General features: G+C 40.5%; 3 protein-coding genes across 8 annotated transcripts in view; 1 reads left to right on the top strand and 2 right to left on the bottom strand.

Moving 5' to 3' along the window:
• LOC149309063 (tubulin polyglutamylase TTLL6-like) overlaps positions 1–2,527 on the bottom strand; it is a 43,780-nt gene extending 41,253 nt beyond the window's left edge. For 4 of the 5 annotated variants that reach the window (XM_089531726.1, XM_089531730.1, XM_089531729.1 and 1 more), the window contains exon 1: positions 2,480–2,527. The gene's annotated coding sequence lies outside the window, so the exon portion shown is untranslated. Of the gene's footprint in view, positions 1–117; positions 2,394–2,479 lie in introns of those variants that run through there. The other variant, XM_089531728.1, reaches the window with a different exon arrangement.
• Positions 2,528–10,127: 7,600 nt separating this feature from the next.
• LOC149309062 (ADP-ribosylation factor 6-like) lies at positions 10,128–13,265 on the top strand. Its single transcript, XM_089531724.1, has 2 exons — positions 10,128–10,153; positions 12,008–13,265. Exon 2 carries the CDS (start codon positions 12,041–12,043, stop codon positions 12,611–12,613), a length of 573 nt encoding a protein of 190 aa, XP_089387850.1. The 5' UTR covers positions 10,128–10,153; positions 12,008–12,040; the 3' UTR covers positions 12,614–13,265.
• Positions 13,266–14,911: 1,646 nt separating this feature from the next.
• CALCOCO2 (calcium binding and coiled-coil domain 2) overlaps positions 14,912–27,885 on the bottom strand; it is a 34,829-nt gene continuing 21,855 nt past the window's right edge. For both annotated transcript variants that reach the window (XM_089531723.1, XM_089531721.1), the window contains 6 exons: positions 27,116–27,206; positions 25,669–25,791; positions 23,583–23,669; positions 22,047–22,170; positions 19,310–19,338; positions 14,912–16,871 (listed from right to left, as the gene is read on the bottom strand). In XM_089531723.1, coding sequence (XP_089387849.1) covers positions 16,686–16,871; positions 19,310–19,338; positions 22,047–22,170; positions 23,583–23,669; positions 25,669–25,791; positions 27,116–27,206 — 640 coding nt within the window. In that variant the 3' untranslated portion in view covers positions 14,912–16,685. The remainder of the gene's footprint in view (positions 16,872–19,309; positions 19,339–22,046; positions 22,171–23,582; positions 23,670–25,668; positions 25,792–27,115; positions 27,207–27,885) is intronic.

Raw genomic sequence — 27,885 nt, 5'->3', positions numbered from 1 at the left:
TTTGGAGGCCAAAACTATGGATTTTGATATGTCCCATGGATAAGCCGAGGGTAAAATCTAGGGTGTGTTACAAAGGATCTAAAGGATAAAACAAAGGAAAAACAGTGCCAAACTTACAAAATATCAGTAGCCATGACTGTTTGTGCTCACACTAAAAGTTGCATGGATGGGAGAATACACAGAGGTCAGTGCTTCCAGAACATATTACACTCTTGCTTTTCACCAGGGGATGGTCCTTTTTAAATAAGAGCTAAAGTACAGTATTTATGTTGACCCATGGATAAGTCAACTGTTTTGGGGGGTTAAAGTTTTAACTAAAAGTTTTAGAATTATATATGACTATATACAATAATTTTAACACAGCTATCACATTCCACTTGATTGTGAGAACAACTGATTAGTGGGTGCAGTGTTAGTGTGGTCTGGTTGTCCATCCCTTGGAAATGCCCAAATAAATCTTCAGCAGAGAAACCTCAGACTACTTCTGGTGCTTGGGCAGGGACAAGAAAATGCCTGAAGAAAAGAGCTGCATTTTCTGTGGTCTACATTCTTGAAACCCTTTTCATTCATTCATTCATTCATTCATTCATTCATTCATTCATTTCTTGTTATAGCATAATAACACTACAATCCTGACCTGTTAACCATTGAAAATCACTATTCAGATTCCTTCATTACACTGGGGTGGTTTCAAAATAGTTCCCCACTGCTTTCCCATGATGCCACACACCACAATGTTACCACCACAACATTACCTTTTCAAAACTATTTTTATGTTTTAAGGCAATAGTGTAATAATTCTATGATACCATGCCATAAGTGGGGTGTTTTGTTTTGTTTTGTTTTTGACAGAACAACCTGAAACAACAACATTTTATTTTGGAAATCCACATATGTTTTGTTTACCCTAGAATATTTTCTGTCAGCTCCCAATACAATCAGAGATGTTTTATACCTGTGATGGATCACCTATGGCACATATGGCAGAAGTGGCATGCAACCCATTTCACCTAGCACCTGGCAGGGAGGAGGAGGAACAAGTGTGCATGCACCCGTTGCTCCACTTCTGGGATCTTTCTCAACCTTCAGCTGTCTCTTAGAGACAGCTGGGGGCCGGGAAAAGCGCGGGGGGAGAAGGAGCCACAGACACGCATCTGTGGCTCCTCCTCCCGGACCTTTCCCAGCCTTCAGCTATATCTTCAGTGACAGCTGGAGGCCAGAAAAGGTGTGGGGAGAGAAGTCCCACCCCTGGAGAGCAGAGGTCCCGCCCCCCAAACGCCGGAAGACCTGCCCCCAGCACCGGAAAAATTCTTAGTTGGGGCACATGGCCCCAAAAAGGTTCACCATCGCTGTTTTATACCATCTCCTCGGGTTGGTTTAATTTAACCCTGTATAAAATCAGAAAGAATAGGAACAAAACCTGGATGTGCTAAGTATTGTCAGAGATTAAGCAATTATAACAATGATGGTTTTGGAACTTTAGTGTCCCAGAATGCAGCCCTGAGCTCCTGTCTCTCTCATATTCCTCTCTCAAGCTAAATAGCACAATTGCAATCTCCTGTCAATACCAAAAAAGGTGCTGCAATCAAAAGCAACTTCTTGAACACTGCAGCTTCAGAATAAATGTGTGCATTCACTGCTACAGCCCTAGGTAAGGAGGTATCAAATGAACCACAAACAGTACGGTTCACTTGACAAGAAATCCAGAGAGGCCGCCTTGCTCTAAGACAGACAGGAATGCAACTAGATTGCCAACAGTGAGCCCCAGGAGACTGGGAATTTCTGCCTTATAAAGGTATAGGATGTACATTTGATTTATATACAAAGCAACAATAAAGGATTGTTGGATTTGGATTATGGTACATGTAAGTGTACTAGTCATGATGGCTATATGCCACTTCTAGGAACAAAATCAGCTTGTCACTGCAAACCAGCAGCTGGAAAACAACAGAAGAAAAAGGCTTTTGCATTCATGTCTTTGCTCGCGTGCTTCCCAAAGGTATCTGGTTAATTACTGCATGATCCAGGATCCTGATCCAGACAGATCCTTGGTTGATTCAGCAGGCATCTTTTTAACTAATGTTCTTCAGTTCAAATGGCCCTGAAACTCACAAGGAGACGCTGTCCAGTCAGTGTCATTGCCCTAACGATACCTTGCAAATCTATTACAAGGAAGATCTAGAGGGATAACAAGTGGAAGCGGGGACAAAGATGAGATGATATGCATCCTGAGCCTTTGGGATAGATTGTCGGGGATTGTTAGAAAGAATTTTGAATATATGCTCTTTTTTAGTTCAATCATTTCCTCTCTCTTGGCTATTTCCCATTGCATAAATCTTGCATCACCTCCCCTTTCTTTTAGTATCATAAAGAATTGGCCTGCCTCTCTATAGTCCATCATCTATTTTCAGGAGCACTGGCATTGCCTTCTCCTAGCCCCATCCAGCTATTACACATCCTTTCAATGCTTATTTCTAACCTCCTTTTCTTCCTCTTCTTTTTCACAGCAACACTGGAACATACACTTTTACTGCTTTCCTCTTCACACACTGTTTCCTGGTCAGTGGTTTCCAGGGCATGTTCTTCTCCTCCAAGCTCATTTGGAAAATCATCTAGCTCATCTTTTTCACCCAACTCTTCCAGCAATTGCTTCTTTTTGTGAAAGGAGCTACACCTCCGAGCTTTATCTGGTAACTCCATCCTGCTCCTCCACAAAACAATAAAAACCAATTAGCAAATTGGATCTACACGTAGTTAAAAATATATACCAATTATTTCAAGGTCAAAGCATTTTCTAGATAAAGATCTAAAGAGACACAGTAATCCCCTCCATTCACAATTTTCCTAATACGTCTTTAACTATTTGGCTAAACCTCCATTAATTTCTCCATAGTTTGCTAGGATGGCTTTCTTTTCTTCCTGTCAGAAGATGCCACCAACCATCATCTCTGCTATCCTTAACTATGATATCTGTGTGATTGAACAGTACACAAAGCTCAAATTACTCTGAAATGTTTGTTAGGCTCAATAGATCATGAATTTGCCACTGTAGGCATTAAAGCTACAAATATCCTTCTCACACAGCTAGTTCTTCATTAGTAGCTTACCCCTGCTCATCTCTATGGGTTTGGTCCTTCTTCAATTCTAGATTGCAATGCTATAGCCCAAAAGTACGTCTACTTTACTAGAATGCCACCTCAGTACTGACACCTGAGAAGTACTGTAGAATGAGAGAACTCTGGGTCTATCAAATCTACGGGTTGAAACTTGAATCTAACAGGGTCAAATTCTCCTGCAAGCATGTAGTTCAAAGAGAAGTTAAGGACTTGAAATCTTTATATGAGGTCTGTGCATCCCATGAGTAGGCTAATATCTATCATGCATTATCAATCGTGTTGACCCTGCTACCAAGATAAGATTCTCTATTTGTACTAAGACTCAAAATCTCTGATCAGCTGTCAAAGCAAGGGCACTATGCAAAAAAGCAACATTGGTATGTAGTTACTCCAACCTTGGGTGATCTTTTTGTAGAAAATTGGGGGGAATCTGCTTTTAGTTCAGAAACCAATCACAGCTTAACAGGGTTTTAAAATACCCACTCTTCCAGATCTCAGTAACCTATACAGTACTATTTGGATAATTGGATGTCTAGGTAAGAGAATATTTTGTAGAATATTACAGTGATTTGGGGGGAAATGAATGATTCTGATAAACTAGGAGTTTCAAAAATCTTTTATGAACGAAATCTGGGTTATTGGGTTTGTATCCTGGATATGGGTTTGAGAGATACCCAAATATTTTGCCTACCACAGAGAAATATAAATATATAGGTTACTAACGTGATGATGCAGAAACTCCTGAAAAATACTAGCCCTCATTCCATATGTTTCCTCACATCCCCCCCCCAGGGGAGAGCGGACTCAGAGCGCTTGCTTCTTTTCTTCCCCATTAAACAATCAAGATTTTATCCTGATATATCCCTCTCCAAGACTACAAGACTGTCATTTAGCCTCCCTTCTGTTTCCTACACTGAAGAAGACAAGACGGGCAGAACGTACGATTTGGGCTCAAGTCCTCAATACAACTCTACATTCTTGTTCCAAGCGATCTACTCCCGTGTTCTCTCCGTTTATGAGTAGTGCTCTGTGTTCACCACAATATCAACTACACAATTGAAGTTTTAAGTAGAGATGTTAAATCTCACAAATATGAATGGATGGGCAAATCTGTCATGCTCACACTCATTAGGGTTCACTGCTTTATACCTTCAAGTTCATACAGACAAGTCTGTATTGGATTGCAAGCTTCAAACCTCCCATATTTTGTAAACGTTTCATACAATTTTTTCAAAATGAACCCCTTTCTATGTGCAATTTTTAAAAGTACACTTTTTTTACATAACCTATCATAATCTGGACAGCCAACGTGGTGTAGCACTTTGAGTGTTGGACTATGGTTCTGGATACCAGGGTTTGAATCCCTGTTAGACCATGGGAGACCTTGAGCAAGATGCATTCTCTCAGTTTCAGAGAGAGGCAAAGGCAAACCCTCTCGGAACAAATCTTGCCAATTAAACTGAATGATAGGTTTGCTTTATGGTCTCCATAAGTCAGAAACAACTTGAAGGTATACAACAACAACATAAACTAAAGTGTTTATGTCTTTTTAAAATATATAAGCCATTCTTGCTCTGTATATTTTAATGCTTCTCTCTCTCTCACTCTCTCCCTCTCTCTCTCCCTCTCTCTCTGTGGTGGGCCTCATCACAAGACTGGAAACAGAAGGAGGTATAAACTCTGTAAGCTTGATTTATTGAATTTTTCACTCTCATACTCAGATATTGGTTGAATGAATTATTATGTGTTTAACCTTCAAGTAACTATAGCAGTCCATCCCGAACAAAGAAATGAGGAAGTGGGGAAAAGTGTAAGAGAAGCTATTCGCTGAACTAATGCCTTGTTATTAAAGTGCACTCTGTTAGATACCCAGTATAAAGGTGAGAAGGTATAACATTAGCCGTAGTTGCAACAATCTCATCAATTTTTCATTTCTACATGCCATTTCTTATAGTAAGTATATCAAATAGTAGAACAGATACAAATAGTTTCTGGAAAACTTACCATTTTCATTTTATAGAATTCAATTTTAAAAACCATTCTCTTTAACTGTACACCATTCTTAATTTTTTTAAGCAATTACTCTTAAAATGGGGCATACCTGTGCTAGCAACAAACAAAACTTCACAATACTCAGAAATGCAACTGTTATTTTCTGTTAATACTGCAAAGCAAAACAAAATACATAAGCATAAAGCATAGTTTTTTAAATAATGCACTGTAATAATGCACTCACGTGTGTTTAGTTAAAAGTGTTTAATACACAGAGAGATCCTAGTGCTATTAGTTAAAAGATAATGTGGAGTTACTCCATCTTCTCCTTTTTAACTGTTATTTTGTTAAAGAAAGAAAAAACCAGAAGACCATGAGAGGCTTAAAAGTAAACGAAGATGATATCTGATTCCATGTAAGATACAGGATATTTCTGTGTTGATATGCACCCTAAGTAATCATGATTTTTCAATGGCATTTACTCCATGATAAGTTGTTTAGGACAGGAGCATCGCATTGCAATCCTATATACGTCTAGCCAGAGGAAAATCCCACTGAATGCACTGGAACTTACCTCTGAGTAGATATGAACAGGATTGTTCTAATAGGCAGTAATTCTGTGTACACTTACATGAGATGAAGTCCTAGTGAACTCAAAAGACAATTACATCTGAGCATATGTGCATAGAATTAACATGATTTCATAGCAGTCCTGAACATAATTACTCAAAAGTAAGGTCTACTGAAATCAGAGCAACTGACTTCAAAGCAAATATTGCTGGGATTAGGAAAGCAATTAAAAATATATAACATTGGAAGAAAAAATGTATACTTTTAATATATTAAATTTTCCTTAATGAGTATTCAACTGAAGTCTTATTCAGGTTGAGTATCTCTTATCCAGAAATCTAAAAACCAAAATGCTCCAAAATCCAAAAAGGTTTTGAGCATCAATATGACACTTCAAAGTTTCAATTTTGGAATATTTCAGATTTTGGAATATATAAATAGCATAATATGCACTGCACTTGCACAGATGAAGAGAAACACAAGGCTGGAGAGAGATGTGAGAGACACAAGAATCTGTGACATGGCGGGAGGCATGGTTCTGTTTGTGCCAAGTACTCCGCTTGGATTCCTACTATTTCACATTATTATTATTAACCTTTATTTATAAGGCGCTGTAAATTTACACAGCGCTGTACATTTCACATCTTTCACATCTCTCTCCAACCTTGCAAATACAGTACAGTAATATACTACACCATTTGTATTCCAAAATTAAATTTTAAAATCCCAACTCTGAAACACTTCTGTTTCCAAGCAATTTGGATAAGGGATACTCCATTTATATTACTTTTGAAGTCACTGTATCTTGAAAACCATCAGAAAAATAAACATCAGATGTGATAAATTGGCCTATATAATTTTATATAAATTTATCTTAAAATTTGCTCTTTACAGTCTTGGAGCTATTTCTCATGTTTACTGAAACTTACCTTATCCGGCAGCTCCATTCCTTTGAGTGGCTTTTAGGTTCTTCCCAGACCTGTTCATAAGGGAAAGAGTAGGTTGTGGCAGTTGTCATCCTGACGACTCTAAGCAGAGTAAAAAAATTAAACACAATGTAACTGTGAAGCCTCAAAAAATGAATAGGTAAATTACACTGTGTCTGTAACACAGACCTGGAGTCACACCAGAAACTAAAGCAAATCAGGTATTGTTTGAAATAATTATCTGTGGACACAGAAAAACCTGCTAAGGTAACAGAATCAGTCCCACCGTCACCAAGGAAATGCTTGTTTGTTTCATTCACAGTTGTCTGAACATGTCTTTTCAGTACAGTCCATTGTGATTATCCAAACATCGAGGGTACAGGCATGTGTACACAGTTTGAAGTGATAGATATGGAAGCGGGTTAAGTGTCTTATTCATTATGTTTTTTAAAAAGCAAACAGTAGAAGCATGTTTTTAATTCAAATGGTGCTCACAAGTGGAAGCCTTTCCTGTAATGTGTATGCATAGGACAAACTACTGGAAAATTAGCATGGATGTGAGCAAGGACCTGTAGAGATTTGATGCTTTGTAGCATCACATAACACACCAAACCTGACCTGGTCAAAGGAGTTTATCACACAGGAGAGAATTGGAAGTATAAATGGTGATTAACCCGTGATAATCCTACAATTGTGCTAATTGTTTTCACATGACGTCGAGGTGAAATGTGATTAAAGTGTCATTAACTCGTGAATAACCAGGTAAGAAGCAGCAGCAAATCATTCATGGGCTATTCCCGTGAATGACGTTTTGCTGGTTATTGTCTGGTTATTCACTGGTTATTCACACAATAATGGATCTTCTGTTAATCTCATTTTGATTGTGTTTTAATGTCAATTACGCGATTTCTTGGGTTAATCACTCTTTAATGTCCCAATTCCACCCCCACCGGGTGTGATAAACCCAACAGAGTAACAATGGTATGGGAGCAATCAGCTGCCCTGATCCAGAAATCTCCTGCAGCAGCAAAATTCTAATGCACACAAAACTACAGTTCCCAGAATTCCTTAGCATTGAGACAAGGTAGTCATTGACAGTGTTGCCAACAAGCCTTGAATATATTCCCCAGAATGTTTTACCAAAATCCCCGGAATTCCCCAGTATTTGACAGACTATTCAGTCAAAATCCCTGGAAATAAATTAATTAAATTCCCCGGAAATTGGCAACGCTGGTCATTGAGTGACCAGACTTCCCTCACTATAAACATATGTGCTCACCGTGTGATCTTGGGCAAGCCACATGCTCTCAGCCCAGAAGAAGGCAATGGCAAACCTCCTCTGAACAAATCCCCAAGAAAACCCCATGAGAGGGTCACAAAAAGTTGGAAACGACTTGAAGGCACACACAGGCGATAATAAACCCTGATTTGAGTGAGCCCTTGGAAGGGCAACAGATTGTATTGATCAATAGACTGTATTGGTCATCCCTGGAGAGTTATTCTGACTACAGTACATAGACCTTTTGAGTAAACATGCATCCTATTGCACTGCAGCTGCTTTATATTATCTTATTTATGTGTTTTGTTCTCGTTGTTGTGTGCCTTCAAGTCGTTTCCGACTTATGGCAAAAACTTATGAGGTTTTCTTCACAAGATTTGTTCAGAGGTTTGCCATGGTCTTCATGCTTTGTGTTTACTGACCTCTTCAACAGCCTCTTAAGTTGGTTTTTTTTTTTTTTCCTTTTAAAAAGCAAAGTAGAAATGAAATACAAATGAAATACAAAAGTTGCACTGGCGGACCTAGATGTTCCTAGAGAGGTGTCCTCTCAGGTAAAAATTATGTTTTTGTTATTTGCAGGTTTTCTATATTCACAGGGATCTTGTGCCCCTAACCCTAGCGAATATGGAGGGACAAGTGCACTGTATTTTATTTTTCCAGTGAACTTATCTTCATTAAAATGCCCTGTTGGCTTGCAATATCTAGAACTCTGAGCAAGACAAATGCTTAAAATTGTACTCTACTAGCAACAAAGCCATGATTGAATCTACATTTAAATTATTCCTTTTATTTGCCCATTGTGTTAAAATTAAGGGAGAAAACCCTTCCAACATTTGCAGCCCATTGCCTAACATGTTTGTTGTCCTCCTTTTCCTTTCCAAGAATCCAGAGGTTTGGAAGCAAGTCTTATAATATGCTGCTAATCCTAAAGGGGGGGAAACAACTTTAGGTCCAAGACACACTGCAGAAATAATCCAGTGTGAGACCGTTGCCCACTGCCCTAGCTCAATGCTAGGGGATTCTGGGAACTGTATTTTTGGGAAGCATTTATCCTCCTCTGTCAGAAAGAGGTCTGGTGCCACAATACCCAGGATTCCCTAGCAATGAGCCAAGGCAGTTAAAGCGTTCTCAAACTGGAATATTTCTGCAGTATGTTTTGGACCTAAGACTAAGATGGGTCCATCCTGTCCCCTTTATTTACAGCAAGGTCAGGCTGACAAGTAGATTAATTTTCTTGAAAGGGAACAGGAAACATGGTATTAGTCAAAGTGCTTCTCAAAATGGAGGGCATTTTGGACTTCCTCCTGGACAGAAGGTTGAAATTGTAGGGAATGTCCTGGAAAAGGAGGATGTCTGGTCACCCTGTACACACACACACACACACACACACACTTTTTTTTTTATATATATATATATATATATATATATACACACACACACACACACACACATACATACACACATACATACATACATACATACACACACACACACACACTTAATTTGGTAAGATTAATAGAGAAAGTCTCCCTAAACTACAACTCCCAGAATTCCATTCCCCTCAAAGTGTGTGAGAGGAGAGCGCTGCTGAGGAAAAGAGCCAAAGGCTAAATGGGCGTGACCTAACCACGTGGGGCGTGGCCTTTCCCCTTTGCGTATCTCTCAACCATAGCCCCGCCCACCGCCAACGTCACCCTCTCCGCCCCCTTTTCCAAGGCCCCGCCCTCCCCACCCCATTCGACCAAAAACAACCCCTACCACAAAATATCCTGCTTTCCTATTGGTCCAAATATGAATCCTTAGTCGCCTCGCCTTTTTTTTTAACAGTCCATCAAACTCTGAAATGTAGATGTGGAACAAAAGGGAGGAGGGGATACGGTCGCCACGGAGACGGCGAGGCTCCTGAGGGGGGGTTACAGCCAGTGCGCCTGCGCCTTGCCCTTCGCTTGCCTTCCCCACCTCTCCATCTCCGTCAAGCCTTCCTCCCCCCTCCCTTCCTCCCCTATTTCTGCACATGCGTACTTCTGGCTCCAAACGAATCTTCTTCTCCCAGATTTCTTTCCCATCCCCCACGCGGCACAGAGGCTCAGCGCGAGCCAAACGGTCGTCGTCACTCTCCTGCCAGCCGCGGTTGGCGCTCTGGCCAATCAGGGCCGCGAGAGAACTGCTCATTTGAATATTCATATACTGTATTCTCCGCTCCCTCCTCAGGAGAAGATTTGAATAAAGAGACTCAGTCAGACTCAGATATAATCCAGTTTGACGCCACAGTATGTCCAAAACACACTGCAGAAATAATCCTGACTGAGGTCACTTTGGTTCAAAACACACTTCAGAAATAGTCCAATCTGACACCACTTTTATGCCCAAAGCACACTGCAGATATAACCCAGTTTGAGACCGCTTTAACTGCCCTGGCTCAATGCTAGGGGATTCTGGGAACTGTAGTTCTGTGAGACATTTAGCCTTCAGAGTTCTGGTGTCACAATAAACTACATTTCCCAGAATTCCACAGCATTGAGCCATGGCAGTTAGTGGTGTAAGACTGGATTATTTTTGCAATGTGGATACAGCCATTGTCTTATTTTGGTGTTTTTCAGGACTGGTAGCCAAAGGAATTAAACAGACACCCTGAGGCCTTGCCATCCAACAATAGACAATACACAAATTAACATGTAAATCACTTCTTCTCAATCAAGGGTCACACAGTGTGTGTGTGTGTGTGTGTGTGTGTGTGTATCCCACTCACTTCCATGCCAGTTCTCTGAAGATGTCAGCCACAGATGCTGGCAAAACGTCAGCAATAACTTCTTCCAGACTATGGCCTCATAGCCCGAAAAACCCACAAAAAACTATGGATACCAGCCATGAAAGCCTTTTTGACCTCACAAATAATAATTTAATCACCAAAGTCCAATTTATGTTTCCTTCACTAGCTCAACAGAGGAGATCAGTAAATGCGTTCCCAAATATTCAATATTCAAGCTCTCTTGAATATTTAAATATAAAAGGTCATGCCATCTGTTAGTGACCGTATTTGCGGATCTCCTCTGTTCAACTAAGGAAGTGTGAGATGGGTTTTGGTCATTAAATTATTGTTTTTAGAAGAAAAGGCCACACTGTATAATTTAGTTTTTAGTCTGCATTACAGTGATATAATGGAACATAAAAAAATTCCAGCAATGTTGGAGCAACTCTGTTACATCATTTTTATTTTTATTTTTGCAAAATTAGATTAAATGCACTTTGCTTTAGGGAAAATATTCTAACCAGAGTATTCATATCAAAGTGTGCGCTGGTGAAAGCTTTGTATTATTTTTGCATATTTGATGTCAGATTTTTCTGTGTGATAATTAGCCCCCAGGCAGGCAGGCTCTTATACTGAAACCAATGGGATCCCCCCCCCCACCCCGTCTTCAGTTTTTGATTGTACTCTTGGGTTGTAGGCTGTTGTCATGGGTGATAGCTTAGAAGAAATAAGCTTTGTAAAAATAATATATGTTCTGGCTAGTGTGCTTACTTCTGAAATCCATATGCCATATTGCTAGCTCGGCAGCCTCTTGAAAGAGAGCATCCATGCAATGTGGGTCTAAGGCAGAATTGCACAGATTTACAGTGTTCCCAGGGCTTCCATTACAATTCTTGACAACTTTTAATTGATGAGAAAGCCCTAGTTCTTGGAATGATCCCATGACAGTATCTTTGGACACAGAACAAAAATAGGGATAGATGGAGTTAAGTGGCTAAACTGCTAGCAAAATGTGAAGAATAGAAACTTGACCTAGCATCCCAGACAAACTTCTTTATGCAAATTATGTTTCTTTTATTAATATAAGTATTACTTTTAACAATAAAATTTTTGTTTTAAAAACTGTAATCTAGACTTGACTAAATAATAACAGACATTAATACAGAGTTCCCACAAGATGGTTCTCTGTCCATAACTCAGCTGTTGTTATGTCAAAACCTCCTGTGTCAGAGAGCTAGACGGCAAAACCTCCAACGTGTAAGCAGCCAGCAAGACAGTAAGGGAATTTCCAAACCACACCTCCCAGAGGTGAGCCAATGAAACAGAAACCAACTGGCTATAAAAATGAAAAGTGTGTTCATCTGTGCTTATACAGTCGCTGTGTCTGGACGAGAACAGACCGTGAGCCATGGGGCTTTTACTCAGCCGGATTCATGATGCTTTACGCAGTTTCTATGGGATGGAGGCTCGCATCCTTCTGCTAGGTCTAGATGCAGCTGGCAAAACTACCCTCCTTTACAAGCTGAAGATGAATGAAACCGTAACAACCATTCCCACCGTGGGCTTCAACGTGGAGAAGATCCAACCGGTCAACAACGTCACGTTTACAATGTGGGATGTTGGTGGCCAAGACCGGATCAGGGTCCTGTGGAAACATTACTATACCAACACAGATGGGCTGGTCTTTATGGTAGACAGCGTGGACTGTGAGCGCTTTGAAGAAGCCAGGCTTGAGTTGGAGGCGCTAGTGAATGCCAGAGACATGGAGGGGGTGCCTGTGGTGCTGCTGGCCAACAAGCAAGATTTGCCTGGAGCTTGGCCTCCCATGGAAGTGGCAGAAAAGATGGGACTGAGGAAGATGCCAGGGAAGTGGTGGCATGTGCAAGGTTGCTGCGCTGTGAGTGGAGAAGGAATCCCTGAGGCGATGGAGAAGCTGTCTGAGATGGTGAAGCTTTATCGGAAAACCCGGGGTATACCATAAATTTGGAAAACACAAGGTATTCTGCGACTCAGTTATCTGTTCTGTCCCAGATGTTTCTGTCCAGGCTAATCTGCAGAAAGACTCTCCTGTATCCTGTTTATCCTATCTGGTGAATTATAAGAAGATGCCCAGAGCTTTAGTGTTGCGAGGACTGCTTCTTGAACCCAGAGCAAGGTATAGACTTAATCTGTTTCCAAGGGATTCTTTATTCAAGACGGAATCAGAAGCAAAGGTACCGAAGGACTAATGGACTTCAAAGGTTGAACCATCACATCTACAGCCATAAAATTTGACCCTTGGTTATGAAACCCTTTTTCTAGCTTTGCATTTGTGAGATTTATTATTTTCTCCTTTGTGCAACGGATAATCTCAACAGGGTGCTTCAGGGGTTAGGTTCCTGCTTTGTTTCTATCTACTGTAAAGATGAGAATAATGATTCTTTATAATGGTATCTCTTTCTCAGTTGTACTATTGTACTATTATGATTGTAACATAGAGAAACAATATATGTTATTTTGTGATACAAATAATTATTTAAATTAATTTGATAGTTATGGGGGATGGTTTTACCCATTTAGTTGTGTTTTGTACCACAGCCCAGCAGCTTGTAACATTTAATTTTAAATAAAAATAACTAAAATCAATAAAAATAACTAAAATGACCAATTACTTTCAAATAATTAAATAGCTGAAGTTACCTTTTAAAAGATCTAACTGTAATGGTAAGTAGCCACTTTTGGTCTCTAAAATAGTAAAAGCAACATAGTACTCTAATCTTCCAAAGTTTACTTTTTAATTTGGATGGATGAGGTGGGTTAGACTGCTCCCACAAGTCTCGAATACAGGTCAAGGATCTCTGCATTGAGTTCAATAAATACCTGTTGGGATTTACTACAACAGGAAAAGATAACACCATCGAAAGTAGTGGATAAATCCAGTCAGGGCTGACAAAAGAGTTTTTGTTTTAGGAGTATATCACACGGAGCTTTTGGGTGGTTTTCTGAGTCAGTTCAGGGTCGCTTCCGAAGTGACTGCACTTCCAACGATGCGGTTTCAGGTCATAAAATGACTGTGTTATCAGACACCATTGATTTCTATGGGAGCCCATTACGAGGTGCTTCAGCAGTAATTCCAAAGTGACACCTGATTTTGGTAAAACCAGTAAAAAAGTGACTTCACAGAATTCGCTTCCAGGATCCCTTCGATTGCACTGTGGATTGGTCTGGTCTGGAATGCAGCTTTGCTACTGCTCTGGTACTCTACTGCAAGCGCCCCAGGAGGAGGAGGAGGAGGAGGCAGCCCCCCAGTCCCTTCCTTCCCAGGGATGATGCTCATCATCCCCGGGAAGGGAGGGATCCGGAGGAGGCAGCCCCCCTAGTCCCTTCCTTCCAGGGGTCCCTGTCACCCGCAGGAAAGGAGGGGGCGATTCGAATAGTTGAACCCTCCGGTGTGGTAATACAACGTGCACTCACTCCCCCTTGCTTGAATTGTCAAGACGAACTGATTTATATTTTTGCATGAACATTTGTGGGTATCAATCCATTTCCCCAGTATTTGCAGATATCAATACACTGGTTTCAGAATTGGGCTCTCTTCCTACTTCCACTAACCAAGGTCATCCCATTAGCAGCTAGCTCTTCTCCAGGATCCTTTGCCAAATGAGGTGAGATGAGCAATGACTGAGGAAGTGGACTGATATCTGCAAAAGCTCATACTAAGATATAAACCAATAGTTTCAAATGAACTGTAGATTCTTATATCACCCCTTCCCCCCCCCTCTGCATTTGTTCCAAATTTGAGTTACAATTTTCCTTCTTCAGCACTTTTTCTTCTCTGTAGAATGGTGAGAGTGAGCCAGCATGGTATAGTGGTTCAAACGTTAAACTATGATTCTGGAGATCAGGATTCAAATTCTCTGAGTGACCTTGGGCAAGTGCCATTCTCTCAGCCTCAGACGAAGATAAAGCCAACCTCCTTCTGAACAAATTATGCCAAGAACCACCTATGATAGATTCACCTTTGGGTTGCCATGAATTAGAAAAAAACTTAAAGGTACACAAAAACAACTGTCAGCTTCTGGATGTGGAATGGGGGAGGGTGTCATCTTGCCCTTTGTCTAAGCAAAATGTTTTGATCCAGCTTTGGACTGGAGAAATAAATGCTGTAATGTACAACATTTAGAAAATTCACCACATATCTATACATGTCTCCATCCTTATACAATTCTTTTACATTAGTTCAGTTAAAAACAAATCAAAAGAAAGGCCTTAGTAAAGAACTCTTGTTAGCAGCAACCACTTCAAATAAAAGGACCACTTGAGTCAATTTATTTAAAATTAAGTGTAGACAGTCAGTAAATACAACTTTTAGATTTTCACGAGTAGGAGATTTTAACAGACCATCTGTTTAAAAGGTAATATCAAATATAATTAAAAACAGGATGCCATTATACCTAAAATAGATGCCTCCACCTGCAGCATTGGGTATTTGTCAGTAATTAAGACAGAGTTAAAATACCTGTAGGTAGCTGACCATTATTACAGCATTTGGTCTTGCATAGGAGAACATATGCTATTACATCAAATAAAAACTTTTTAAAACAGTATTTTTCAAGAAGCAGTGCAAGAATTCTATACACCTGTTCGGTTCTTACCATCATGAAGATCTGCTGAATCAAAGCTTGAATTTAGCCTTGCCACTTCCAAAGCAGCATTAAAAGCTCACAGGGTATATAAAGATATCCATTCATTATGTGATTACTTTGATTCCTGAGTTATCTATCAGCATTCAGCGGCAGTGAATACAATAAAAGGAGCAAATATTTTTGGTTTCGTTTTAACAAAACTGGTTCTAAGACCTGAGTTTTCTATCTCATGAGCTGCTTAAATGAGAAATTTCTAAGTAGCTAAGGAAATTGCTGTTGCCTTACAGTGTGGCAAAAGCATACAACTGGAAGCAATTTATGCTGCATCTGAACTGCAGAAATAATCCAAGTTGACACCACTTTAACTGCCATGGATCAATGCCATGGAATTCTGAGCACTGTAGTTTGTTGTAGCATCAGACCTCTCTGACAGAGAAGGGCAAGTGTCTCACAAAACTACAAATCCCAGAATTCCATAGCATTTAGCCATGGCAGCTTTGGTCTCAACATCACCTATTTTTCCCTTTTCAGAATGGCCTTACTGGAAAACCGTTGTTGACCAGAGCAATAGACCATGCCACTTAAAGACCAATCACAGGGAGATCCTGAACATACCATTTATGCCAAGATCACCTCTCCATAACCACCTGCTTTCTAGAACAACAAGTTCCCAACTTTTGGTCTTCCATTTGTTTTGGACTTCAGATCTTAGAGGCTCCAGCCAACTTGGCCAACGGTCAGGAATTTGGGGAACTGAAGTTCAAAACATCGGGAGGATGAAAGGTTGGGAACCACTGCAGTCTAGAAGTATCAGACTGCAACACATGTTGCATGGAGATGATGGGCGTTGTAGCCCATAAGGTGCCAGGTTAGAGAAGGCTGAGAACTGCAAGCAAAATCAAGTCCATTACTCCCCTGTTCTTTAACATATGATGCAACACAGGTGGACACACAGACATTCTTACATCCATACAGAAAATAATCGAGGTGCCACCACACCTGTAGTTTGTTTCATTATTATTCCCTTTCTTAGCTTGAATTAGGCTTCTATTATTTACACAACTAGACAAACTATATTACAGAACAAATAGATTATGCTTGAGAGATTCTACGTGTGAAAAACATGGAGGAAAACATGTATTAGTACAATGCACAAGGGGAAAGCACCACCTCTCTTCAAAATAACCTGTACCAAGATTTAACCTGTTGAAGGGCATCATAAGATAAAAAAAATCGGTATGCCTTCCCAAGACAAGCAAAGTGCATATTTAATTGAATATGTTATATAACACAAGGGAGGAATTTATTAATGCTACAAGTCCAACAACAAGTTTCACCCTGGCAAATTAAGTCTAACAGCAACATATCCATCCTACTCCCAGATCATACAAAGAGAAAAGGGAAAACATTGATATAACACCTTACAGCTTAAAGACACTTGTCTAAGCCATGGCAGTAGACATGGTCATCATAAACTTGCTTGTTGGATTTGTCAAAGGTCTCGCAACAATATGGGCAGTCCAGGAGGTGGCTCCGTACATGATCAGCATACTGCTGCTCTTCGTCTTCATTAGGGAAGACTTCATTGCACACAGGGCATTCTTTCACAGAGACCTGAACAGGGAAGAAAGTGGAAGCGAAAAGAGAATATATGTTTTTAAAACTGCATGAGGCGGACATTCAACAGAAATATAAAATAACTCAGGCTGTATCTGCACTGCAGTAATAATCCAGTTTGACACCACTTTAACTGCCATGGCTTATTACTCTGGAATTCTGGGAATTGTCGTTTTTGAGACATTTAGTCTTTTCGGTCAGAGAGCTCTAGTGCCACAACAAAATACACTTCCCAGAATTCCATAGCACTGAGCTATGGCAGTTAAAGTGGTGTCGAACTGGATTATTTCTGCAGTGAGAATACAGCCTGAGTTTGGTTTTTGTGGAGTTTTGGCCAATGGCAGAATGAAAGCATGGCTAGTAGTATAAGTAATGGTGACACTCAAAGGCAGCATCCTGATAGTGACATGTTGCTCACAAATGTGGCTTATGTGCATATACGTCCCTTTTTTGGATGAAGTGCAACAATGACTATGCTCTTGTCTTTGTGCTTTATCTCAAAACCTTACTCAAAACCTGTCAAGCCCTGGGAGGGGTTGCTACTGCTGCTTATTACCAGTAAGAAAGGAAAGGAAAGGGGAGGCAATTCAAACCATGAAGATACAACTGCTCTGGGCTTCTGGGGGAAGGAAACAAGAGGATGCATTCCATCCATCTGTGCATCTTTGTCCCTCTCCCAGTAAGACAAATCTAGCTGCTAGTTCATTGTCTGAGTCAGCTCCTCACCAGTAAACAATAGAACACTCCCCTGGACTTTGACAGCTGCTGTGGAGAGGGAAAGGCCATGGAACTGCATGGGTGAAGCTATGTTCCACCATATGGTCTCATAGTATATCTACATGGTCTATATAGGCCAGCTTACCAAAAAAAAAATAAAAAAAAAATGTGCCAGACTGGTCACATATAGGCTAATTGCAAACAGAATCCAAAGTCTGCCCAAATTGTGTTAGCAGCAGAGCCAGATGCCTCCAAAGAGACGTATGTCTCCCCAGACCCCTCTTCTGGGTCCTATTACATTCTATCCACACCCACAAGTGTATACATATGTTTTATGTCTGAGGTCTTAAAACCACTCGGTACCCCATCCAAAAAGTGGGTTTATATCCATAACGGGTAAATACAGAATTTACAAATCCTGTTCCACTCCAAAGTTGTGTTCAATTCGAATTTGGCAGGTATGGAATGCATGTCTCAGTAGCCCTTGGACTGCCTTCGAATCAGACTACAATTCCCAAGCTCCTTTGCTGGCTGCAATTTTTCCCTCCGTCCCTCCGTCCCTCCGGGTGTGGGTTTTTTCCCTCTCATCAGGGGTCCTGGAGCTGTTTTGGGGATGAAGCAGCCTTCTCCACAAAGAAACACACACACTGCCTTCCTCTCTCCTCCTCTCAGACCTTTCCGTCTCTTTCCCTTTGCAAACTCATCCTCTCCAACTGGAGGGAAGGGATTGGCCAGGGCTCTCTCTTTCTCTCTCGCAACCCTGTCACAGGGTTTTCTTGGCAGGTTTATTCAGATGGGGTTTGACAATGCCATTTTCTGAGGAGGCTGACAGAGTGTGACTTGCACCAAGTCACCAAGTGGGATTCAATCCCTGCCTTCTAGAGTCATAGTCCAATGCTCAAACCAAATACAAGGTTGCTTTGGACTGATTTTGAATTGGTGAATGGCCAAAATAACGTGAAATAAAGGCTAATGAATTAACAAATAACGTGAAACAAGGCAAAACCATGGGAACCGGAAGCAAGCCTCACAGGAAGTGCAAAAAGGTCACAATCCGTTTCTGCCCTCACTGCACATGTGCAGGGATGCTAATTCGAATTCTAGACTATGAAGGGTACGTACTCATGTGATAATTTCTTTTGCATTTGCACTACTCTGGCTTTGGGATGGGCACTGTGTTCTTCTGTGGTGTGATAACCATCCACGTAATTGTGTTAAATTCCGAATTGGCCCTACTTTCTTTTCTTTTGAAATTGAGAGTCAGTCCTCCCATGTGATAACGTCTTAAGAATGACACCAGGTTCCACATTCTTCTGCAATTGCTCCCATTTTTAAGTTTCCAAGCTTCAGTTCTACACTTGGCAACTCTTTAACAGAGTCTATGCTATATAATTCCCATATTAAATTTAAAACAACTCTGGCCTGAAGACTCAACTCTGGTTGGAGGCAGAAAGATGTAAAGGCTACTCTAATGAAACCAAAGCATGTGGCACTGTCAGTACAATCCCTGTTTATTTATCTCTACCTGTCCTCATCATTATGTCATTTTTATAGGCCTGTAATACCAGAAGGGCAGGGACTTGCCTTCTTCACTTCTTGGTATAGATGGTGCTTCAGAAGGTAATAATGGGATAGAACAGAACACATTCCAACAATGAAATTGAAATCGTTTCCCAATAACCTATGAAAGCACACCAAAAAACCCAACTCCCACTTACCAAGTCTGCATCAGGAATCTCTGGGCATGCTGCAAAACAAAGGAGAATACTTTTAGCCCCAGCAAGAAGAGGTGGGAACAAATAAATAACAGGGAAGACAACTGTAAAGAAAATGGTGACAACTTAAGATTAACACAGCCTTTTCAGGCCGGAGCCTGTTTTAAGATCTACTCTATGGTTATGATGGTAGGATCATGTTCCTAAATCTCAACCTTGTTATTTCATTAATTATTCTATTTCTTGAATATCTTTTTCTTATAGATAAAATACACACAGCTTAATCCCAGGATGCAAAATACAACTCTGCCTCCCCCTAACTACAAGGCCAGTAAACTGGCTTAAGGCTGATATTCAAAAATTAGCTAATCACATCCCATTAATTACTTGGGAGCAGAAAGATACCTTAACCTGGCACCAAAATACAATGTTAAGGCCAGGCAGGTATCACTATGGAGACCCTTAGATATTGAGGTAATATTAATAAATATGGATCTGTATAAGTGTGGTTGCATCTGTTCGTGTGGTTGCATTCTATCTTCCAGGTACTCTTAATGAAAACTGACTTGGACCCATCTCAACCTGGATTTAGTTCTTGTTTTGGCCAGGAGAAGATATGCTTCACTAATCTTAGCTGGCATTTCTGAGAGTCCTGCCTGAGACCAGTTCACACCGCCATGCTGTTCCCCATCCTGGGAAGGGGGCAGAGAAAGGAAGGCTGAAATGGTGGTTAGAAAAGCTCCACTTGGTGCTTCAGGCTTAATCCAGGATGACATCCAGGACATGAACCTGGCCTTGATGTTATCCAGTCCAAGAAGAGCTGCAGGTTGGTAAATGGTTCTCCAAGTCTGCTTTAGAGACTGCTTGCTCTAATATATCCCTGGCCAAGAAGATAAGGTTCAGTGTCACAGGCTTGCCATTTTGGGAAATATGACATGTAGCACATTTCCACAACTCTGGAAAGTTTTCCCAACAAGTGCTTATCGCAACAAGCTTTTAATGTTTTACTGATGCCAATTTTAGTGCATCACATCTTTCCGTGTAGCTGCCAGTGCCATTAAGTTTGGTTTTAAAATGTGGGCTACATTTTTCTTTCAAGTAGGCTGTTGTATTTGCATTTTTATTCAACATATTCTACAGTTTTGCAATTCTGCTGTTAAACACTCTGGATACTTTACATACATGAATAGGGCATAAATGTATTAGTATTGTTGTTGGAGATGTTTATGTTAAATGTTTCAAGGAATATAGGACAGATGCTAACTAAAAACAGAATCATATACAACATTTTGGTACATACAGGGAACCACAGGGTGGCACCATTGTCTTTCCCCAGAAGCATCAAACCTTTAATTAATTAAACCCAAATTACTGTAGCCTTTTCCAACTAGATGCTCTTCAGGTGTTGGTTTACAACTCCCTAACAAATTGGCTCATTAGTTCATTCCTAGCCCACAGGCCTTGGTGTTTCCAAATGGAGAAAACAATCTAAGATGATTACTGCAACTTTTAAATTGCAATTACATTTAGAAAAGAAGCACCTTTGGCAATACTTATTACACTATGATGCCTTTCACCAATAGCTGTTGCAACGTCCAACCACAATTAAGGTGTCCCTTTTCTCTGATGGGGGAAACCCATCAAGGACTTCTCAATAGCACAAGTCCCAGGTATGAAACATTGCTCCCAGGGCAATCACATTATTGTGAGTCACGCAGTGTCAGTGTCCCCTCTTCTCCCCCTCCCTCGCTCCCCCTTGCTTTTCCCAAACAGCTCGATTACCATTTTGCCCAACTTTTCTTTTTTTTTTTTTTAATTTTTTTGTTGACCACTATAACAGTGCTCTGGAATTGTGTGAATTAAAATAATAAATAAACAAACAAACAAATAAATAAACCAAAATGAAGCATGAAGAGGGAGGCTGGGCTGGAGGAGGTTCACAAAGTTAGCACAATGATGGCAGCAGCAGACCCTGCCGCATGATTCTGAAGACATGCAATATTGGGGCTTTGAATGCACTATGTTTCCACCCCCCTCCCCCCAATGCAATTGCTGTGAGAACAGAAACAGTACTCAAAAGGTTTTGGAACTACTCTTAGTCCCCTGCAAATAACTGGAGCTCCTGGAACAATGTTCAAAACCATCTACTAATCCTTGCTCAACTGCTGCTTTTCCTCCTACTCACTATATTTAATATGCCATAATTGTATTAATGAGGAATGCTGCACTGGCCCCTATAGAGCAAGAGAATGTTGTGCCTATAGCCTAATACCATATTTTGCTCAGCCAGCCATGAGATGGTCTTGGTTTGACCTCAGAAGTAAGGGAAGTTGGTAATGGCATCTAAGCACTTTACAAAGCATATAGAACTGTTCCTGTAGAGCACATGTTGGTACTGCCAGATAAAACATGCATATAGAAAGCAACCCAAACAGGTAAGACAACTGTCTCATCAAAAGAAGTACAAATGGTTGTAATGTGAAGTATTATTTTCCTTTGTTACGCACAGTGCTATTGAAAATAATCTTCATATATTATATCAGGGGTAGGAATCTCTATGTTTTTACTACAACTCCCAGTATTTCTCAACATCAACTGTGCTGACTAGGGCTGCTAGGAGTTGCAGTCCAACATTTCAGCCACATGATTCCTGCAACCTGTTCAGACAGTAAAATATATACTCTATATAAAATATATACAATCTATGCAAGGCATTTCTTGATATCAACTGGATACTCACCAAAATATGGATTCCCATATAAAAGACCTGTATTTTCTGGTGACTGGGTTAGGAGCCCAGCAGATGCATCATCTATCATTTCAGGAAGATGTGCCATCAGTCTTTCATTCTCCCGCCTTAAACACTGCAAAGAAGCAAGAGGTATAATGAGAAGTCTGAACTTTCTGAATTTACAGCTTGTCAGTTGTTAGACCTGAAGTGGCTGCTTGCATCTAAAATATAGAAAATGAAGCACTTGCAAAACACTTTATTCCAGGTTTGGAGGACCTGTGATCTTCCAGACATTATTGGTGTGAAAGTCCCATCAGCCCTCAGCAAACCTAGCCAACAGTGAAGTATGAAGGGCACAGTAGATTGTCAACATCTGGAGGCCTACAGTTTTTTTTCATTCTTCTCTTTAGTCACTACAGAAAATCCATTTATTTTATGCCTGGGTGTATGTGTGTGTGGACAATGAATACATCTATCTGTGGGAGTGGATTGGGCCAGAATGCTTTTTGATCAGGCAGTTTAGAGTATGATCTTTTAGCTGAAGCATGAATGAATGAAACTGGGGTGGGAGGCAGGAAATAGCACTGAATGCAGTGGTAGGGGAAGAAATATAGGAATGTTGGCAAAGAAATCAAGACAGGTGCTACTGCCTGCAATCTTTAATGGTAATATTGAGTATTATTATCAGCAGTTTATTGATGGTGTCCTTTAGTGTCCTTCAAGGCATCTTTGGAAATAAGGCCACAAAAGTTACTAGACCATCAAATTGCTCTCTCATTTTATCTTTTTTTAAATTGTCCCCTTGCCCACATATATTTAATATTAATGATTTGTGGCACACCGACACATTTAAGTATACAAAGGCCTGTTACAGACAGGCCAAAATAAAGCTGCTTCGAGTCACTTTGGAGGTATGGTATTTCAATGATGCATGCGTCCTAAGAGTTCAAAAGCCGCACCAAAGTTGCACTCCAGTCCTTAGAACAGAAGGGTGGCTTTGGTGCGGCTTTTGGACTCTTAGGACGCATGCATCATTGAAATACCATACCTCCAAAGTGACATGAAGCAGCTTTATTTTGGCCTGTCTGTAACAGGCCAAAAGCTTCCATTGCTTGGTTGAGTGTCAATTTCTACTTGTTGCCATATGATCAGTTAAACAGCTATCTTCAAGGGCTTTTAAATTACCATTATTTATTATTATATTTATTTATATCCTGCCCTTTCCCAAAAATTGGGACTCAGGGCAGCTAACTACCATGTATTTCATTTCCCCTGAACAATAAAAGTAGTGTTAATATTCTGTAAGAATGACTCTCGGCCATGCTGGCAAGGGATGATGAAAGCTACAGCCTAATACACCCTGAGGCACTGGATCTCTTTTTAGTGGTGCTTTTCCATTGACTGTCAAATTATTTCATAAAAGATATATAAAAAACGCCTCATAAAGACACATGATAATGTATTTTCATCCCCCTTTGAGCATCCCCCCCCACCAGAAGACAAAGATGTGATCTTCCTTCCACTCTCACTTGACAAATCCTGTACCTGATTCTCGTTCTCCTTTTCATTGATTTCCTTCTGCAGGGTCTGAAGTAATAGTGTTTTCTCTTTCAATTCCTCCTCCAAATTTTGCTGCTGACAAAGAAAAGGCAATTTGGAATTAGAAGCTAAATGATGAAAATTGTTAAGAGCATTTGTCTATTATCCTATATCCATCCATAAATCTGTTTTTATCTTTGCACTTCCTTCGCTCTGTCCTGTGGGTTACGTCACACTCTATCAGACTACCCTATATCACAGACTTGTGGCAAAGAATATAACACAGACAACCTGGAATTCCTTGGAAAGATAAAAATGTACAATATACAACAATTCCACAAAAGTGTCCTTGGCTGTGTGGCCTCTATCACATGCTGCTGCCCCCAAAGACTGTTGTTGTGTGCCTTCAAATTGTATCCTATATGGGGTTTTCTTTGTTCAGAGGGAATTTGCCTTTGCCTTCCTGAGGCTGAGAGTGTGTGATTAATCCAAGGTCCAGATTGGGTTTCCATGGCTGAGCAGGGATTTGAACCTGGTATCCAGAATTGTAGTCCAGTGCTCAAACCAGTACACTACACTGGCTCTCACCCCCAAATACCCTGTTCTTATAAAATGGAATCCAAAATTTGAAAAGTTATTTTTGGACTACAAATTCCAGAAGTCCCCAGCCAGCAAACCTTAAATCTGTCATTTAGGTGCTTCCCATAGTTTTAGTGTTCTAAATTGTTCAGAAACAAGGGGGTAGAATCACCTGAGCAGTGCTGCTCACCAAGGCTGATATTATTTTTAAAGGGGAAAACACAGCCACTGCTAGACCTGTTCTCCATGGATCTATTAGCCATTATGACTATATAAGCTTCATATTCAAATGCTGGAGAATAGCAGGAAAGAGCTATTCCTTTCTTGTTTATGAACTTTTAATGGGTAAGCCAGGTGGCCAGTGAGGGCAACAGGATACTGATTGGATGCCACTTGCTCAGAAGCATGCAATGGCTAAGGAGATCCATGGCAACAAGTCTTGTTTTTGAGAGTTTTTAGAAAGCACCCAATTGGCCACTCCAAAAAACAGGTTTGTGCTTTCATTCCTCTCTTCAGTCACACATATTTTATTGGGAGGTGTAAAGAATACAATGTTCTGTACTACTTGGACCAGAATTAGCCCTCCAAGCTTTATTTTATTTATTAGGTGCTTGTGTATCTTACCTTTATTCCAATTACCAAAGGCAGTATGGACTGGCTGTCCTGCCAGTCTTCATTTATCCTCTTCACTTTATCTCTCAGCAATCCTATGAGGTATATCAGGCAGAGAGGAAATGACTGGACCACCCAGGCTGCACCACTTTAACTGCCATGGCTCACTGGTATGGAATTCTGGGAATTGTAGTTTTGTGAAATAATTAGCCTTCTCTGTCAGAGAACTGTATTGCCACAGCAAACTACAATTCTCAGAATTACTTAGAATTGAACCACGGCAGTTAAAGTGGTGTCAAACTGCATTATTTCTGCAGTATGGATGCAGCCTCAGTGAGGTTTACAGCTCAGTAAGGACTACAGCTACACCATCCTAAACATGACTGTTCTTGTCTGGACTTGGAATCTATGCAGGGTTGAGCCTGGTTAGTAGTTGGATAGGAGACCACCTACGAATAAGGCTTTTTATAGCCAGCACAGTGTACTGGTTTGAGTGTTGGGTTAGGACTAGGAAACCAGAGTTTGAATCCCAGCTCAGCCATGGAAACCATCAGGTGACCTTGGACAAGATACATATTCTCAACCTCAGAGGAAGTCAATGGCAAACTCCCTCTTAACAAAACTTGATAAGAAAACCCAGTGACAGGTTCCACTTAATTTGGAAATGACTTGAAAGTACACAACAAGAACAACAAAGATCAGAATCTGGATTTTCCCCCAAAGCTCTCTAGCATAGTTTAAACAGAAGATGCTAGGGACTGAATGCGAACGTTTATGCATGAAAAAGCTTTTTGTCCTGTTAAGAAACAGTGGTCTCCACTACCTGGAAAGTCCAGAGGGTCTCTGGAAAACAATGTAAAAGTCACTGATCTGCAGTAAAGGAAGGGTAAGGCCAGCTTACTTCTCTGAAATAGTTGGCATTTAATTGACGATTCTCTTCCTTCAGTTGCTCCAGGTGTCTTGTTTTGTTTTGACCTTTCCGCTGCAGGTCTTCCAATTCCTTCTGTTGACTCTGTACCTGTGACTAAGATAGAACAACATGTATGCATGACTCCCCAAACATAGATCATGAAGGGAAAAAACACTGAACAATTACAGTAGACTCAAAAGACAGTCCCCTGATATTTTGGTAAGATTTCCAAATTTATAATTATTAAATCACTAAAAAGCAAAACAGAAGCCCTTATACAACAATGTTTACTATTTCTCTCCCCCCCCCCCCCCCCCGCCCCATGTTTGAGAAAGGTTAAGAAACTGTGTGCTACTCAATACCATTTCCTGGGGAATAATAGCAGAAGAGTGATGTTCTGCACATAACCTGAATTGTGGGCTTTCCAGAGGCAGCTGGTAGCCACTGTGAGTGCAGAACACTGGATTAGGTAAGCCTTCAATCAGATTCAACAAGGCTGTTTTATGCACTTTTCCAACATGGAACCAAAACTGATCAAATTCTATACCAGCCTCCAATTCTTAGAAGAAAGAACTACACCAGGGTGAGCATCATTTGGACTTCCAGATGTTTTTGGGCTGTAATTCCCATCATCCTTCACCACTGGCCATGTTGGCTAGGGTTGACAGGAGTTGCAGTCCACCAACATCTGGAAGGCTGCAACCCTGATCTACGCATTTTATAGAATTAAGAGGGATCTCACAATGGTTCAGTGGCTCCCTCACTGCTAGAACAATGAAAGCAAGCCCTCAATGGGGTGCTAGAATTTTGAACTGTAAAATATCTGACACAAAGTGATGGAGACATTTTTAAACATAACATTTTAAAAAGACATAACCCCTTTCATGGAAATCCACATACTGCAGGGCAAGTTTACCATAGCTCTTACCTTGATATGATATGACATGAAAGGAGTTTTCTTTTTCTTTTTTTAATGAAAGCAATCATTTTAAAATGTGACACGCACTGACACACCCATGCTTTGCTGTGTATGTCTGGGATTTTCATCTCATTCTGCCTGATGTGTACCACAGTTCAGAGAAATGGCTTTGAAACTCATCACATTACCATCATCATCCCACCCTGCAGTGTAATAATCAGATAGGAAGAATCTGGCATCAAGGTAGTTCCTCATCCCTGACCACAGTGGTAACTATATATCATACATCCATTTGTGGTTGAACGGAATGAGTAGCAGCCTTGGTTCATGAGTGAGATTGGCCACAAGTAAAGAAATTGGCTGTATTTAGCCTTGCCCATTAAAGCACAAATTCCACTTATGGTTCTCCAAATGCCACAGGGGTTTTAAGAAGTCTCAAGAGCATAAATTCCATTCCCTTACTCCCAAGGGCCCTGTGACTTGTAAATGTCAAAGGAAGATTCAGATATGCTTCCTCACCTGGAGCTGATCCATATGATTCAGAGTGGTTTTCAGCTTCTTTTCCAGCTGTTCCTGTTCAGTCAACATATTTTTTCTCTCTTCTTTGACCCTGTTTGGAAAGTGGATCAATCATTTAAATTATTTACTGAGTTTATATACTAGCCAATAGCAGTCGTTTTTAGAACCAAACAGTGAATTTAACCATTTCCGGGAGGATTAGCTTACTGCAGCATAAGTTAGTCATCAAAAAAGACTATGGAGAGGTGAAATTCATGTAGCCCATCAGTTTTGTTGGACTGCAGCTCACAGCATTCTCCATCATTAGCTATGCTAGCTATGGATACTGAGAGTTGCAGGAGTGAAGTCAAAGGCTTTCGTGGCTGGCATCCACAGTTTTTTGTGGGTTTTTTGGGCTATGTGGCCATGTTCTAGGAGAGTTTCTTCCTGATGTTTCGCCAGCATCTGTGGCTGGCATCCTCAGAGAATGCTTGCCTGGAAAGGAGTTGGGTATATATATTGTGTGCAGGAGTACTTCCTCTGTTTAGAACTTCTTGAAATCTCTCCTGCATTGAACGCAGAACCCTTCTCAGGGTTAAGACTTTGTAAAGTCAGTGCATTGTACTGGATATATATATATATATAGGGAAAGTATTCACAAGTCTTTTCCCTGGCTTTGGGAATAGTCTGGGGTAAATTTGACACTGGAACTGTACTATGCAAGACCTTCTAACTGATGAAAGCCACACAGTGGATGTGTTAACACTCTTAATCTTCATTATTAGTGAAAC

Source organism: Sceloporus occidentalis, unplaced genomic scaffold (genome assembly GCF_023333645.1).
Source record: "Sceloporus occidentalis isolate IW3139 unplaced genomic scaffold, rSceOcc1.0.p SCAF_7, whole genome shotgun sequence".
Lineage (NCBI taxonomy): Eukaryota > Metazoa > Chordata > Lepidosauria > Squamata > Phrynosomatidae > Sceloporus > Sceloporus occidentalis.
Note: the sequence above shows the minus strand (reverse complement) of the source record. Positions and strands in the feature narration are given on the sequence as shown.